Source organism: Hibiscus syriacus, unplaced genomic scaffold (assembly GCF_006381635.1).
Source record: "Hibiscus syriacus cultivar Baekdansim isolate YM2019G1 unplaced genomic scaffold, ASM638163v2 tig00110551_pilon, whole genome shotgun sequence".
Taxonomy (NCBI): domain Eukaryota; kingdom Viridiplantae; phylum Streptophyta; class Magnoliopsida; order Malvales; family Malvaceae; genus Hibiscus; species Hibiscus syriacus.
Window position 1 is genome coordinate 1,405,577 of NW_024062778.1, and position 17,934 is coordinate 1,423,510.

The 17,934-nt window shown below is 34.6% G+C and overlaps 1 protein-coding gene across 1 annotated transcript; it reads left to right on the top strand.

Annotated features, from left to right (window-relative positions):
• The first annotated feature begins 7,705 nt into the window (after positions 1–7,705).
• Positions 7,706–16,664, top strand: LOC120131296 (D-lactate dehydrogenase [cytochrome], mitochondrial). The gene is made up of 18 exons (XM_039148305.1): positions 7,706–7,980; positions 8,155–8,257; positions 8,337–8,437; positions 9,265–9,313; positions 9,603–9,695; positions 10,105–10,219; positions 10,379–10,439; positions 11,792–11,828; positions 11,901–11,962; positions 13,186–13,282; positions 14,102–14,176; positions 14,254–14,362; positions 14,774–14,883; positions 15,380–15,442; positions 15,573–15,652; positions 15,775–15,905; positions 16,019–16,062; positions 16,272–16,664. The coding sequence occupies exons 1-18, from the start codon at positions 7,706–7,708 to the stop codon at positions 16,389–16,391; spliced, it is 1,725 nt and encodes a 574-aa protein (XP_039004236.1). The 3' UTR covers positions 16,392–16,664.
• The last annotated feature ends 1,270 nt before the right edge of the window (positions 16,665–17,934 follow it).

The following is a 17,934-nucleotide window of genomic DNA, read 5'->3' on the forward strand; positions in this document are numbered from 1 at the left end:
AGTAAATTATAAACTTGTATTTAAATTTAAATTTAAAAAAGACTTAAATAAATTATTAATTAATAATATTACTAATCTCATTAAAATACTAAATATTAAAATTACATAGGTTAAGTTGTAAAATATGTAAATTAATAATCCTAATATAAGATATAAATATTAATAATATAATTAATAATAATTAATGGTTAAAATGTAAAATATTAATATTAATTACTATAATTTGAAATAATATTAAGTTATTGTACTAATAATATAATTTACCCTAAATTATTAAAAAGGTCGAAATATAAGTTATTAAATATATTAAGGACTAAATATGGTATTTATCCTAATATATATATATATATATATGTATGCAGTAATAATCGAAATATAAATAAATAAAATTAAAAGACAAAATTAAAATACATAAAACATGCTTTTAATGACTAAATTGCAAAGTTATCAAGTTACAAGGACCTCGGGCTCAATTTCCCCACACCCGAATTACACGCAGGTCCCTCCCCAAAACGAAGTCATTTGGGGAGAGGTATAAATAGGCCTAAAGAGGTTTCAACCCTCATTTCTCCTTCTAAGAGAGAAGCTATCGCTTCTCACTAAAATTCCCTCACCGGAGGGAATTCATCCCCGACCGGCAGCCGATCGTCACCGTCAACCACCACCGGCCACCGCCCACGTTGGTCGGATATCAACAAAAATACACCAAAACAAATCTCTCTTTCCCCTGAACCTAGATCTGACCTTGTTTTCTACCAAAACGATCCTTTATTAGTAGATCTACAAAGTTTACCTTCGAAAATGGTTTCTCCGGCGACGCTATTTGCTTCTGTTGATGGCCGAAACTTTAAGGGTAAGACTATTTTCTCTCTTCTCTCTCTAATTTAATGGCTTTGCTACTGTGTATTGGGTATTGGTTGTTGCTTGCTCCGTTGTTATGTTTTTTTACAGGATCAGGCTATTTATAGCCTTTATCGAACCATCCTTCGGACTGGTTAAAAGGATGAACCCCGGTGAGTCATCAGAGCTACGGTGGTGACTTACCCTAGAGGTGATGAGATGTGCGGTGGAGAGTCTGTGTGCATTAAATGCACCCAGATCTTTCAGATGCGACGAGGACGTGGCTACTACTGGTTGGAGCGTTCGGTGGCGGAGGCATCATACCACTATAGCGGCAGCCGAAATAACCCTAGGGTTGCAATGAGCACCCTAGGGTTTTGTTGGTGCCTTGCTGGTCGTTGGATCTGTCTCTGGATCGAGTAGTTGTGATTCATGCGGTGCTGGAGATGTGTGGAAACCCTAACAGCATTTGGGCCTCTCACGTGGGCTTGTCGGGCTGTTCGGGTCAAGTTTGGTTCTTCACCAAGCCTGCTGGGGCTACTTGGATCGAATCTGGTTGTAATAAGAGTTTAGGGTTATGCTTGTAATTGGGCCTCGGGTTGTAATCGGGCCTCCGGGCTTAATGCATTTGGGCCTGTAAAATTTTAAAAATTAATTATAATAACAATAACGTAATTATAATATAATAATATATAATTATATTGAAATCGAATTCAGACGAAAATGACTGTCGAGAGTTGTGTCTGCACGATGTTGAATTGTGCCCAACTGAGAACCAAATTTAGAAGTCACGGCATTGAATTTCGTTTACGGTGCATAAATAATAATTTTTTCCTTTATTTTTATTTTTATTTTATTTTGTAGATAATTTTGAATTGTTTTGTAGGGGACCACACTGCTGTAGCCATGCAAGGAACGGTTACCAAGGGAGAAAAGGACAAATCAATCAATTAGGGAAAATATTCTTTTTGATTTATTCCTTTTTCTTTTCTTTTATTTATTATTTTAACTTTTATCTATCCACTGTTTTGTCTCATCACCATTACTTTTACATTTTACTTTTTTCTTTTCCCACCTACCCATTTACACCCACCCACTCATTTCTTTCAACCGTCCTATAACTCAATTAATTTTTTACTTTTTTATCTTTCCTTACTTCATCTTCTTCTTCTTCCTTCATTTTCCCCCATATCCAAAATTTCTCAAGTTTTCCAAGCAAACAAATCTTTTTCCATTTTCATTTTTATTTCTTCACAACACTGAGAAAAAAAATAGTGCGTATGAGACCCACCGTAGCCGAAGCTCCCAATTATCAGCAGTTTGAAAATGATGAAGCCAAAGCAATGCTTCAAAACTTCAAAAATATGAAGCTTTTCTTTGAGTTGGGGTTCATTTTTATAGATGAAGTGGATGGTGGTTTTGGACCACACAAATGGCACACATTTGTAAGGTACCCTCGTTCAGTAAATGCATCATTGGTGAAAGAGTTTTATGCTAACATTTCCAAACCGAACCAGCATGATATCTTTGTGAGAGGTAAGTATATTTGGTTTACACCAACTGGGATTAATCGATACTTTCATTTGCAGGGTGTTGAAGACCAACATGCAAAGTTTGAAAATGATGCCGACAGTTCCACTTATGATGGAGTTTTGGAGGACATATACTTTGCAAATACCTCCTGGAATGGTCGCCAAACCAGCCGCTACTCGATTAATCGTGAACATCTCCAACCGCGTGCCAAACTGTGGAATCATTTCTTGAAGTACAATTTAATGCCCAGATCCCACAATACGACAGTATCTCTTCCCCGTTTAATGCTTTTACATTTGATTATGGAAACCCGTTCTATTGAAGTGGGTAGGATCATTGTTCCACAAGTGCATGAATGTTTAGGAAAAAAGGCAAGTGCTTTAGTGTTTTCAAATTTGATTAATGCTTTATGTCGAAAGAAAAAGGTAAGTGAAAATGCTTTTGATAAAATTTTATCTGGAGTTTTGGGTATTACTAGGGCCAGATTACCATTATTTTTTAGACTTGAAAATCCAAAATCTAAGTCCCCTGTTCATGAGAAGTCTGCAGATGATGCACAATCTAATGTCGAGGCAAGGATGCTTGCTCTCGAAGAAGTTCTTATGTAAACTCATACTCATTTACACGCTTTACACGGTGATATCAGCATTTTTTTGGATATGTCAAACAGAGAGACGCTGTGGTGGAAACGATGTTTCAAGAAATCCTTCCACACATCCAACAGAATTTTCCAGGCTTTTCGGATAAAATTCTATTAGCATTCAATACCGAGGCATCTCTCGATCTAGAGCAAGATGACACAGATCCTCCAGTTGAAGAACCGACTCCAGACCCTCAACGTTCCGAGACCCCTGACTCACCTGTTGTTCCTGCTGAAAAAACACCCAATCCAGTTCCTATGCATGATCCCTCTCTTGTATGATGCAATGACCGACGTACCAAAACATCGGCTGGACGCGTCAATGTATCGCAGTACTACTCTAGTTCTTCAAAGTCCAGCTCTGCACCACTGCGAAAGCACACCAAACGAGGAGCTGTCAACACCTCCAAGGAAACACCACCACACAAACCATGAGGTACCTCTACTTCCATCCATTTGCATTCATTTTGTATTTCATTGCATAGCATATAGTTTTATTTATTTTAGTTCTCTTTAAGCATTGAGGATAATGTTTCTCTTAAGTTTGGGGGAGGTAGTGTTCTCGGTAGAACATATGCATGATAGTATTTATGTAACATTATGCCATGGCATCAGTAAGTGGTAGAACAGTTAGATAAAATGTCTTGATGATACCCGATGATGATGAAATTGTTAGGCTAAGAAATTGAATATAAATGACTCTTGAGAATGATAGAACTGACTCTAGGGCTTGATGCTTTGTGAATTATTTTTACACGATTTGTATGTTCTCTATACTTAGGAAATTTAGAAATTTTTTTATGAATGAACTCTAGTTAGTCTTGGCATTGAAATTTAGTATTATGCTTGAAAGATAAATACAAAATAACTCCCTTATATCTGAGACTATGAATAAATGCTTAGGCATAGCGGTAGAGGGACACTCCGCTTTACCGTGGCATTACCTAGAACTATCTTTAATAAATGACAACCACACACATATGAGTTAATAAAAGTAGTCACAGGATGACTCTACTTAACTAGCTTAGGGTGGAAGGTATACTCCCTTTCACCTATAGTGTAGGAAGGTAGGTGTGATAAGCTGACTCCCTTCGTAGCAGCATTTGTAAAAAAAAATTCAATAAAAAGGGAAGTAAAAATATGCTTAATGAATGAGTAAATGCCTTGGCAAACACTAGGGAACTTGATTAGAAATTGTTTAAATTTGTTAAGTATAGATTAAATACAATCACGCACACACATTACCACAAAGAATCTTGATCTAGGAAAAAATACTTGAATTCTTGATATGTCTAGCATGTTGAAGCCAATTTGTTTTAGGGTTGAAATTCAATTTTTGTCATGATGTCATATTCTTGAAAATTGCCATGACATTCTGATTATGTTAATTGCTATTCATTACTTGAGGACAAGCAATAGCTTAAGTTTGGAGGTGTGATAACTTCCTAAAAATGATACTTTTAAGGCCTTTTTCACTTAAGTTATTATTTGTTTAAAAGTTCATTTTAAGATTATGTAGTTGCATTTGTGGTGGTATTGCTATTTTATCTTTTAAGGATGTAGTATGAGAGAAAGGTACAGTTGCTTAGGGTGTGCAGGAAATAGCAAGCAAAAGATCGCACTAGGAAGGAATGTCGTGTCATCACATGCTGCTGAAGCAGATTGAAATGCCTTGTCCTTTTCTGGTGCAGAAAAGGACAAAAATATATTTTGTAAAAATGACAGCTGGCAAAGCACGTGAATGATAGTTGTAACCGCCTGCTGCGGACTATTACCACTTGAAAGGATAAGACTCACGCCTAAATAGTGACTCTAGGGGTATGATGGGTATTTTGAGAGCAAAAATCCCATAATGACCCTTATATATTTTTATTATATATTACACCTCACATGAGAAAGAGAGAAAGGAGGAATTTTTCATCAACATTTTCTTATCTTCTTCATTGTATCCCCTTCTTCTTTCTTGAGTGGTGTTCCTCCATTGATAAGCTCCATGGAGTGGCGAGCTAGACGTCTGAGAGGAGATAGTGAGTTAAGGCGAGTATTGGTGTTTGAGGAGAGCTTCGGTGGCATGCATCGAAGGCTTCTTCTTCATTCCCTTTGCTGCTATTTTTTTCATTTATTGTTGGGTTGTTTGGAACCCCACCATGAACTAACCTTATTTGGTGGGGTTTTTTATGGATGTTTAACAATATTTTAATGGTAGATTTATGTTTATCTTTTGTATTCACTTGCTTTGCTTATGAATGCTTCATCGTCTAAGTTTGTAGGAGGCATGAGAGTGTCCATTTCTTAGATGAAGGATAGGTGTTCGAGAAAAACTTAGCTAAAATTACTTGTAGTATTCGAGAGAAATACAAGAAAGATCCACATAAGCAATGGGCTATAATATTTTCTTAAGCTTTGAACCGGCCTAGTAATACTATATCCTAATCCCTTAGTACTTGAGAGAGACTAAGATAGGATTTCAATGACTAAAGAGGGTAGTTTTTATCAATAGTGTAGACTGTCATAGCTGAGACTGAGAGGAGATGATGTGGCATTCTATTATGTTAAGTTCCTTTGACTAGAGATAGCGGGAGTATTTTCAGCAAACTCTATCGTGCAAGTGAAGTTTAGATAGATTAAATATGCCTGAGAAATAAGTTATAGCATCCATAAATCAATCCCTACCATTCATTCCCGTGGAAGCTTGTTGTGTGAGGATTATCAACTTATCATTTATTTGTTGTTTTTACTGTTTTTCATTGCCTTGACATTACATCATTTTCACTATTATAATCTGTTCTTGCCACTACATTTCCATTTGTTATCCCATCAGACTTTCAATCCATATCCATCAAAATACACTTTCCATTGCCGTGACATTTTTCATTAGTACATATCAACACTAACTATACTTAGATAGAGTAGTGCTTTGCTTTGGTTAAACTTTTGTAATTTCACCCAATCCCTGTGGAGACGATACTCACTCATCACTTTATTACTTGAGCGATTTTGTATACTTGCACATTATTTGTGTATAATTTTATAGTACTCACAATATGCAACAACCGTAAATAATGCGAGTCATACTCGGGGTGGGTCGTCGCAAGGTCATACATGACTCGAACAAAAAAAAAATACATAAATCAATAAAAAGTTAGCGGTTAGTGGTTAGATGTTAGAAAAGTTAGTTGTTAATAGAGTCTAGATCGTAATAATACGGGTCATACCTCGGATCGGGTCACCGCAATGTCGTATAATAATTTAAACAAATTAATAAAAAGCTAGAGTGAGAAATTAGTAAAGTATGGATCGTAATAATGTGGGTCATACCCCGGATCGGGTCACCGCAAGATCGAATCAAACATTAACAACAAATTAATTAATTAATTAAACAATGGCTAAAATACAATAAAATAAAGAGTCAGTGGTTAATATGCAATAAAATAAAAGTTAGTAATTAATTCAAAATATATAACATAGCAGAAATAGTGATTAAATTAAAAGTTAGTAAAATCAGCAGATATATTCGAAATAAATATAAAAACAAATAAGTGACCAGAGTGCAAAAGGGGCTAAAATACGGAGGACTTAAAGGTGATTTTCCCTGATAGTGACCAAAGCATGAAACAAGCTGAAACTAGGAGGACTCGAGAGTAATTTGACCGAAACAATGGTGACCAAAATGTGAAAACAAGCTAAAGGTCCAAGGACCTTAACGTGATTTACCCAAAAGAAAAGATGAAACTTTGTTTCATTTCCTTTGCCTTACGAACGGAGCTTCTCCAAGCTCCAAACCAGGCTTGGCCACCACACGCCAGCCCTCGCACATCGGCCACCGGCTCGGTAACCAATGCACTCCAACCAGGGACCATGACCAGGACCAAAGGAGGACCGGCCAAAATACTATTTCCCCCTTTTCTCACTCTCTCTTCGTTCTCTCTTTTCTTTCTTCCCCTAAGCTGCCGAGAAGACTAAAAAACAAGCCTCAACGTCGGCCACCAACAACTGACGTTACTTGACCGTAAGTCGGTATCTCTCGTACGCCATCCATAGCTCAACCGTGGCCACCCCTAAGCAAAATGCTGGCCCGAAAAGAAAGAAAGAAAATGGATCCAAAACAAAAAAAAATGTTACCTTGATTTTTTCAATATTTTTGGGGACCCCTGTTACAAAGAAGGTTGGGGTTTTTATAACCCCAACTATTACAATTTTTATCATTACGAATAAACGCCATCTTGATCAATCATGATGTCATCAAATCAAATCCTAAGAAAACATATAATAAAAAGAACGGTCAAACAATCAAGAAATAAAATGAAAAAATGTATCATAAAGACATAGAAAATTGTGTAAAAAATGTAGAATTACTATTATTAAAAAACTAAAAAATAAATAATAGAAAAATAAAACCTACAATCGACAATCAGTCAAAATTAGTGTCGTCATCGATTAAACAAATTTAAAGAAAAAATAATTTAATCAATAGAAAAAGATACAAACTCTTAAAAAAACGCCCGGCTAGGATTAAAGTTATATATTTAACAATTAATCAATATTTTCATTTTAATCTATTTTAAGTATGAACTTTTTTTAAACCATTTTAGTGTAGAACTATGGATAACGCTATAATTTCACTCTTGTCCTGAAGTTCATAAGAATCTTGAGATCTGCTACCTTCTTTAACTCTATCGTCAAGTTCCAAACATGGCCTATTCGTACTGGCTCGCTCGCTTGCGTTATTGTTCGAAGAAATCTTCTTTCTCCAATGCTTTTCGTGATTCTTTTTACCATAACAAATTTCAGTCTAGTACTCGTCATTACAACTTACCATCCACTATACCTGAGAGAACCAAAACCCGGTTTTTTTCGTGGTCTAGCTCTTTTCTTCCTTTGGCTTTCGCTCTTTCAGCTGGGTCCTTTGCCTTTCAATCCCAGAATATCCAGCCTTCCCTCTGCGAACCCCCTGATCTGGATTCCGGGTTTGTTAGTTAGTTTCATATTTTTGGGTATTATTCATTTTGGATCGAATGAAATTTATATTTCAACTGTTGTTACAGTTAAATTTCTTAACTTTTCTTTTATGCCGTTTTGTTTTTCTTAGCAGACTAAGCAATCGTCCAAGTAAATGTCTTTTTTTTTCATTTTCTTTCCAGGAAAGTGACCATTGGTGGGAAGGCAAGCACGGAGTTTGTGGTTAAGGGCATTCATAAACAAATTCCACAAGAGCTTATTGACGAATTAAAGGCTATTTGTCAAGTATTTTACATTTTAATCTTTTTTGGTGTTTAAATTCTTTGTTTAGGAAAGGGTTAGTGAAATAAGCAAAATTTTACAGGATAATATGACTTTGGATTATGATGAAAGATTCTACCATGGAAAGCCACAGAACAGCTTTCATAAAGCAGTAAATATTCCTGATGTGGTTGTTTTCCCTAGGTGAGTCTGATTATTCAATTTTGGGGTTCAGCATTTGAGCAATTTTTTTTTTCTTTTTTCTTTTTGTGAAAAAAAAAATCAGTTTGCTTTTCTTTGTGAAAATGACTATATTCAAACCAATAATTAAATGGAAATTGCAAAGTAAACATAATAATCAAACTGAATTTAATTTTATAGGTTTGGGAGCCCCTCTTAATAGTTCTGGGCTGCAGAAGTGAAAGTAGGCTTGACAATTGCAGTATTAGTTGTTTATTACGGATGATGAACTTGTAAAGCCACACAACTTCTTTGGAAGTCGAGTAAAAATGCAAGGATGCTGCTAAAACAGATAAATGCATCATTGGTTAGAATGTCCAAGAAAACCCTGAAGCAATTTGCATATTTTAAACTTTGCATATCCTTTAATACTATCATTGAACGTGACATGTATGTCATGGTATTGTAGGACCATATTGAACTTGAACATGTAGCAAAATTGGAAATTTTCTTTGCTGTACATTGGTTGTCTTAGAGTAGTATTTTAAGAAAAAACCATTTCAGAGTCTGTCATTATGTTTCTTATAATATGATCTATTTTATGACAAATTATTTCTCTACTTCCAGATTCTGCTGTTTTTTCCCTGATATATTTGTTAAATGTTAAGTGAGAAATTATGCCTTTGAAGACTCTCACATAGACCTTTTAGTTTGAATAGACTCAACATATTGATCATATTGTTTTTTTTTATAAAATCCTGTGTCATCCCAGGATGTTAGAGAACTGTTCACCATATATATACCATATTTATCTATGTTTTTTAACGTCGGTTGACAATTCATATGCACAGGTCTGAGGAGGAAGTTTCCCAGATTGTCAAATCTTGTAATAAGCACAAGGTTTGTTTCTTGTTTGAGTTTAGGTTTATTAGTGATGCACTTCTCTTTCCTTTTACTATTTTAAGTAGAGCTTTTCATGTTTGGATTAAATATTTGGTATTTTCTTTTAATTGAATGATCCTTGATATATGATTTGGTGCCTATGCTTTTATGTATTAGTTAATGACTAGAAAGCTCTTAGTACAGGTTACAGACATTGTATATGAGCTTTGCCAGGGTACAGTAAAAATGTCTCGGTTCTTCTCGAGCAAGTATAAAATTTTATTTGGTTTTTAATGTTTGTAATCAGGTCCCTATAGTACCATATGGTGGAGCTACATCCATTGAGGGACACACTTTGTCTCCTAATGGAGGTGTTTGCATTGACATGACCTTAATGAAGGTATATTTAACCTCATTTCATGGATAACTTCAAAAAAATGAAGATTGAGTTATTCTCTATTTCCTTTTATTTGGTTCATTTATCAATACTGTTAAGCATGCATCTTATTCTATTCTGTTGCAATATACTCTTGCTAATAGTATTTGCATCTAACTGAATCTTGTCTTGTGGGCCTGTGGCATATGCTTTATAAGCATCTATGCATTGCGGTGTTCATTCTAGACCCTCTTTTTCAGTATAATCTGAGCTGAAACTTTATTATAACTCTTTTGATGACTAATTGACTTGGATTTGTTAATAACTTTGTAGCAGAAATCATCAATATTTCTCATCTTAGAAATTGAATTTGTAATTCTTTCCGTTCCATTTTTTAATTTGCAATAATAGGTGTGATTGTTTTCATTTGTAGAGAGTTAAAGCATTGCATATTCGGGACATGGATGTTGTCGTTGAGCCTGGAATTGGATGGATGGAACTTAATGAATATTTGGAGCCTTATGGTTTATTTTTTCCTCTTGATCCAGGTCAATTTGTTGGAGTTATCCTTGCAGCATTTCTTTTCTTAATATACAAATAAAATTTTATGAATTTCTGATACACTCCTTAATAAAAGAACCTTATGCATGTATTATTTATTGGAACTTGGGTCTAATGCCATCATCTTAAACCATGTTGACCTTCAGGGCCTGGTGCAACAATAGGGGGCATGTGTGCAACACGCTGCTCTGGATCTTTAGCCGTGAGGTAGTCACTACTCTGCCACTTTCTTTCTTAGCCTTTCCTAGTTGATCCCTTAGTCTGTTGAAAAGTTACGTCTGAAATCACTTATACTGAGGTTTGAGTAATTTTTCAGTTAGCACTCTTGTGTCAAATCAAGATTATTCAGATTTGAAATGAATGTTATTCCTCCTGGAACATGTACATGTCTGTTGTGCTCTTGTAGGTAAAATTGACAAAAGGGTTTGAAGTGGCTTCATGATTGTTTTTAAACTTAAAAAGGATGAACAGGCTTTGTTTCCTTTCTAAAAACATTTTATGCATTTAGGGCACATGTATCGTCAATCCCTTTCTTAAAAGCCTTTGCATCCCTTCCGGTAAAGAAAAATCAACATTAATGTCTCGTTTGTTTACATAATATTAAGATGAAGTAAAAAACAAGACCAATTCAAAATAAGTAAAATATTTTCCTTCTTGTACAGACTAAGTCATGAGTGGCTAAAAATTATCAAGGTAGTTTATTGCTAACTAAGCTACTAAAACATGAGAAAAAATAACACTCCCACCAAACATAACATAGAAGCATTTAAATATCTGAAAGGCACATACTGAGTCAGCTAGTGTTATTAGTGACATTTTTCAGTAGAATAGTGATCTAACCTTTCATTACTTTAAGGGTAAAGACGGCAATATTGTGAAATTCATTGTAAAATGCATGTTTGTGACAGTTCCTCGGCTTACATTCCATAGGTTTCCTGAAGAAAACTTCATTATTGTCCTGCTCATAGCCTTATGGCATCTAGTTATTCCTTTTTTATCATATCTCCAGAGCTTATTCATAGCAAGGCTGGAAGGTGAATATTTTTAGTAACGTCTCAATTTCACCAGTTCATAAGTTTATTTATTTTAAGAAAACCGTCAATGAAGTCTACCTGTACCTTTTGTTGATTATCATCTTTCAGAACTGATACAAAAATTAGTTAACGTTTTACTTATGAATTGATTCTCTGGTGAAATTTGATTGTAGAATCTTAAGGAGTTTCCTAATTCTAAAGGGATGTAGCAGATACTTGAACCTGAGAACTTTTTACCTTCAAACTATGTCCCTTTTTTGTCTAATCCTGAGATTTCAAGATGCCACAATCAAGAATGCTGCTCTAAAATGGGTTAAATTTCTTTATATATGCATTGGTTGGTAAAAGGCTTGCTACACATTGATGTTCACATGTAATTTTTTTTCTGCTTACACTTGCATCAGGCAGATGGTTTCTTGGTTGCACATGTTAGTTTGTTAAATATGTATTTGCATGTTTATATATATAATGCTTAAAGGGTTTTTATTGTTTATTGAATTTAATGATTTTGGTTTTATCATGTAGGTATGGTACTATGCGCGACAATGTAATCAGTCTTAAGGTTTGTTGATTACTCTTCCAATGGATTAACTTGTTCATCAGTTAAGTATTTCTCACACATTGTATTTACCAGGTAGTCCTTGCCAATGGAGATATTGTCAAGACGGCTTCTCGTGCTCGGAAGAGTGCTGCTGGGTATGTTGTCTTGTCACCTATGTCCTTCAACCATCTCTCCCCCACTCTCTTTCCTGCCGGATGTGTGCTAATATTTCAAGCACTGTCATCTATTTTTCAGTTGTTAAAGGCTCTTGAAACTTTTGAGAGTCTTCTCTGAATACTTGGAGGTATTTTAAGAAATTCCTTCATTTCTTCAGGCCCACGAGGTTCTGAATTCTCTGAATTCTACGAGTTTTATGGCATTAGAGTGAAAAAGAGAAATGTACTGACTTTAAAATTTAATCCTGTTACCTAAATTAAGGTAGCAGTGTTCAATATGTGTTCAAGTGGCTAATTCTTCATTAGTCCAATTTTTTGGATTCATGCATTTGGTTAAAATATTTCCCAAAAATAAGATATGGTTACGCGAGCATGTTATATTAAATATTTGTAAAATATATATAATAATTCATTAATACACCATATAAAAAATATTCTTATTATTATTACTACAAAGAAATAAAATATTTTTCTTTGAAAATGTTTCCTTTATCAAATTTATTTTGACCTACATTTTGTTTTGAATAATTTAATTCCATCAATTAGAGAAGATCCTACAAACAAAATAAAGCTCAAATATTTGTATATTAAGCTACTTTAACGACAGCTTAATTATGCCTTAATTTATCATTATTTTTCCTGTAACAAACCCACAACTTCTTGTTTATGTCTCTTCTACAATCCTTTCATTCCTTCTAGACCATATTTCGTTAGCATCAAAGCCACCACAGCTTCCTCTTTTCCTTCTTACAGCCCAAGAGACTGTCCAAAAATTTATTAAAGTGCTGGTTGCATACTGTGTCAGAACTAGTGACATGTCATATTGACACTTGTATAATGGCCAATGACAGAGTACATGTAACACATGGATTTAAGCTGGGCTTTTGGCTGTATGTATAAGCAACAAATTTAATTTTCTTGTTGAACATGGTTTGAAGTGTTGTTGCTCAAATCACGTATACTCACTCACCTGCAGTTTTTTTATTTTACTTTAATGTTTTCTTGCCTTTTTAAGTCTCATTCTTCATCTGTTCAGTAACGTTTCACTGTTAATCCAAGTTTTTACTGAGTCAGGCTAGCATGGTATAGTAGTTATACATGCAAAAGATTATCGGTTTTTTTCCCATTCAGATTATGCATGTTTTGTTTATTTATCCTCAATGTTTTTGGGATGTTATTCTCATTGGAATTTATGATTTTAGGTATGATTTGACTCGCCTGATGATTGGAAGTGAGGGAACCTTGGGTGTAGTAACAGAAGTCACTCTACGGCTTCAGAAAATTCCTGAGCATTCAGTGGTACATTGACCTAAACCTTTCTCTGCTTGAAGTCATCTCTTTTGCAATTTATACTTCTTTCCTTTGACAATAGGATTTAAAATGTATTTCGATTTGACTCTCTTAAGTTATTCAACTCTAATCATTAAGATCTGTTCTGCAGTGAACCATTTAGGACAAGTTTTGGGTGATCTGTAAATGAATGATTATGGGACAATGTTTTATCTGCTGGTGGTGTGTTCTTTTGTGTGTTTAGATATGGTTTCATTTAACTGAATCTGGCTACAGAAGAATGGTTGGAAACTGAAAACTATGACAGTGGTATCTTATAGCAGAAAGATAAGTTTTTGACAAAATATTCAGAAAGTTAATTCCTCGTAGTTTGTCAGGAAATTTTTGGGATTTATGGTTTGAGTGTTCAAGAGAGCAAGTTGGAGATATACTTCAATAAGAAACCTAGTTTCATGGAATTACTAGTTTACTGTGAAGTAAAAAGTTACTTTACATGTTTAAAAGTTACAAGTGCAAGCAAGAAGAAAGAAACGTTTAAAAGTTACAAGTGCAAGCAAGAAGAAAGAAACAAAATAGTAGTTTGTCGGGGAATTTGTACGATTTAAGGCTGGTTCAAGGAATAAGGAAGAAAATCAAGTCTTGCTACTTTGAACTTCAGAGTTATGATAGATGCATAAGAATTAGAAGTGCAAGCAAGTAGATTGAAGAAACAACCTATTGACTCTTGATTTTGTGTTTGTACTGTTATATATTTTTTTTGTTACTTCTTGTGTTGTATTTTAGATCTTAATTTTTGTGCATTTTTTGACTTATTTTATAATATTACAGGTTGCAATGTGCAACTTCCCCACAGTTAAGGATGCAGCAGATGTTGCTATTGCCACCATGTTGTCTGGTATTCAGGTATTGTTATACTTTACCTGTTCATTATTTTAATTGTTGGCACCATTTTTTTCTTTAGTTCAACCCTTGTTTTATAGGTGTCAAGGGTTGAACTATTGGATGAAGTCCAAGTAAGGGCTGTCAATATTGCTAATGGGAAGAATTTGCCTGAAGTTCCAACACTGATGTTTGAATTTATTGGCACAGGTGACAGGATTGCTCCCTTTTTTCCTTTTGATTATTTTCTCTTCTATTTCTTCTTTAATAACAAGTTAGGGAGATTTTATTGCTAAGTAATTTGGATAGAATAATCTAATCTTACTACTTCAATTGAACATTTTTCATACTGGCAGTTAATTATATTAGGCATGTTGGGTTGTAGTCTTAGTAATTGGAACTGGAAGGTTCCTACTACATCCATGATATTTGTCACGTAGCAAGAGATATGCAAAAAAAAGAAAAGAAAAGGAGTACGTGAACTTCTGATTTTTCCAGAAGAGAGTCGAAGGCTGGCCTCTTTGTGTCAATTCCTGAGTCCACTAGGTTCAATCATGTTGGCATATTTAAGCTTTTCCTTGTTAGTTGTCATGGATCCTAAAATATTTATTACATTTTTAGAGGCATATTCTCGTGAGCAAACGGACATTGTTCAAAGAATTGTTTCTGAGCACAATGGCTCAGATTTTGTTTTTGCAGAAGAGCCCGAAGCTAAAAAAGAACTTTGGAAGGTAAAATAGCTTAAAGTTTTTTGCACTTCATTTGTAATTTTTTTCTGGCTGATAACTTCTTTTGAATGTTTTTCAAGTTCTCTTTTATTTTCTAAGGCTTTTTCCATTCATTTTTGTAATTATTACATAAATAATGAAATTTGTTATATATTGAATTGTGTTCTATAACTTGGCAAACCAGAGTAGAAATGAGACTATTTTAGCCAATATTCCTTGCCATTTGACAAGACTTCTTTCTGCTAGAATTCAGTTGACTGGCACATTTAATTTTGACTGATGCCTATGCATGACATTTTAGTTATATATTGAAGAGGGAGGCTGGGAGTGTTATTGAACTTAGAAATTTGACCTGATTTAGTTAACACTGACTGAGTGCACTATCAGAAACATTTCTCCACAAGTTATGTTCATTTTACTTGGGTGCAGATTAGGAACTACGATGGTTCCTGATTTGATACTTACTCTTCTCTTCTTTGATATATTTGGTTCCATGCAGATTAGGAAGGAAGCTCTATGGGCATGCTTTGCAATGGAACCCAATTTTGAAGCAATGATTTCTGTAAGTTAAAATACAAGAATTACTTTATATGGATGGGAAGTAACCGAGCTAAAATTATCGAATTGTCATTACCAGATCTTCGAAGTTGGTAGGAGCTCTTTACCTAATTTCTGTTTTCTGTTGAACGTAGGATGTTTGCGTTCCCCTATCACACCTAGCAGAACTAATATCAAGGTCCAAGAGAGAGCTGGATGCATCACCACTGGTTTGGTACGTACATTAAACTATATTACCTCATTGGTTTTCCATTTCGGGAGCTGCAGTGGTAGTGTTTGGTGTTCTCTTGACCCGATTCTGATAACGCTTGATGCTTTTGTGGTTCATAATTACAGTACAGTTATTGCCCATGCTGGTGATGGGAACTTTCACACAGTAATTCTGTTTGATCCTAACCAAGATGAGCATAGGATAGAAGCTAAAAGGCTAAATCAATTTATGGTTTATACAGCTTTGTCAATGGAAGGTGAATCCTGTCTTCTTGGTACTCTTATCAGTTTATTTCGGATGAATGAACAATTTCTAATTCTGCTCTAACATGCTGTTATCGATAATTTCAACAATCTTATAAATGGACAGGAACATGCACTGGTGAACATGGCGTGGGCACTGGGAAAATAAAGGTATATCTGTCTTATTGGATTTCATGCGGTTCGGTTTAGGCTGCAAAGATGCCACTTTTTGGTGGTTTCTACCACAAAGTCACCATCACAGGCCAAGCCTTATTATTTATTAGCACCAATAATAATGAATTCTCTAAGATGTTTCATATAGTCTTTCCTGTCTATGTTGGTGAAGATGTAGTTTTTAATGTTTTGCTTTATGTTTTCAGTATCTCGAAAAGGAACTTGGAATAGAGGCATTGCAGACAATGAAACGGATCAAAATAGCTTTAGATCCTAACAACATCATGAATCCAGGAAAGCTAATTCCTCCCCATGTTTGTTTCTAAAACCATTAGTCCATCTGCTGTTGCTGGTATATGCATGACTACTATTTCAGTCGCTGCTTCCGAAATCATGATGACGATGTTTTTCATCGTTGTACCGACCGGGGAGTCGGTTTTGACTCGCTGAATATGAGTTAGCGACAATGTTGTTGTTATCCTTCATTTCTTTTCATGATCTTATCCCTGGTTATATATTGCAATGTCTCCTTGGAGTAAGAAAACTAAGAATAAATTAGCGCATTAAAAAAAAGGATTTTCATTGCTAGTTGGCTTTTATTTTTTTGGGTACAAAACCATTGTTTCTTTAGCTTTTTCCAAGTCTGTATTTTGGTCGGATGGAACTTCCTCCTTTCCTTGCACCCGGGGATGAACTGAGGGGACAGTCGGGCAATCTCTTTTCAAAAAATTTCAAATTCTCATATATTTCAAATATTTTTCTTTATATTTTTAACTGATAATCTATGTTTGCCCATTTTAAAATTTTATAAATTTGTTTATCTTAAAATTTTGTAAATTTACTCTTCTAATATAAAATCATGTATACGTTCCTGATTTCAATTCCTCTGTAACGGAACAAAAACTAGAAACTCCACAAATTAGATCCCAAGATTTTTACCCCAAGATAGTTTTCTAGCCCCAACAACCAGTTGATTCCTATGTTGAATGTTTTTGATATATTGAGCTCAGATTAATTTTATGGGTAAAGTATATAAATAGTACTAGACTTTTAGGGCGTTTGCATTTTAGTCACCCAACTTTTGAAACATGCAATACATTCATTGAATTTTTAGTTTGTTTTCAGTGGTCTCTGTCGCTATCTTCCGTTAGTTTTTGCTAGCGTGGCACTTAACGTCGTTAACCCTCCTTATTCTTCTTCTTTAAGAGCTTAAGCCCATAGCTTCTTTTTCTTCTTCTTCGAGAGCTAAAACCCATAGCTTCTTCTTCAAGAGCTTAAACTCATAGCTTCTTCTTCTTCTTCACAAGTTTAAACCCATAGCAATTAAAAAATAAAACAATGTTAACCCTTTTCCCATCTAGACCAAAGGTCCAAAATCATATCCTAAAACCAAAAAAAAATGCCACCATTTTCCAGCAATCAAACAGGAACTGTATATTGTTTTAAAGAAAAATTACAAGAACTATAAGACAAAGTCAAATTTTGAAGCAAATGAATCCTGAAAAGGAACAATTAAACTAATAATCGACACAAAACATCTTAATCGAACAAAGTACAAAAACAAAAGTAAGATTTCAGCATTCATCCATTTTCACAAAAGCAAAACAGACCCAAGGAAAAAAAATGAGGATTAGGAAAAGAAAAGACAAAGTTCAGGGATTTTTGCTAGATTACCATAACAAAATTATTAGCTCAACAAGGTCTCTTTGGAGAAAAGTCCTCTTGATGAACTATGTCTCCAGCTAAACCCAAACCAAAGAAAAATGCTCTATTCATTTCCATATTAGGAAATAATTAGCTTAAAGAAAAGGGTTCTAGGGTTTTTTTTCTTCTTATTCTTTTCAATCTTTCTTCAAAGTAAAAAACACG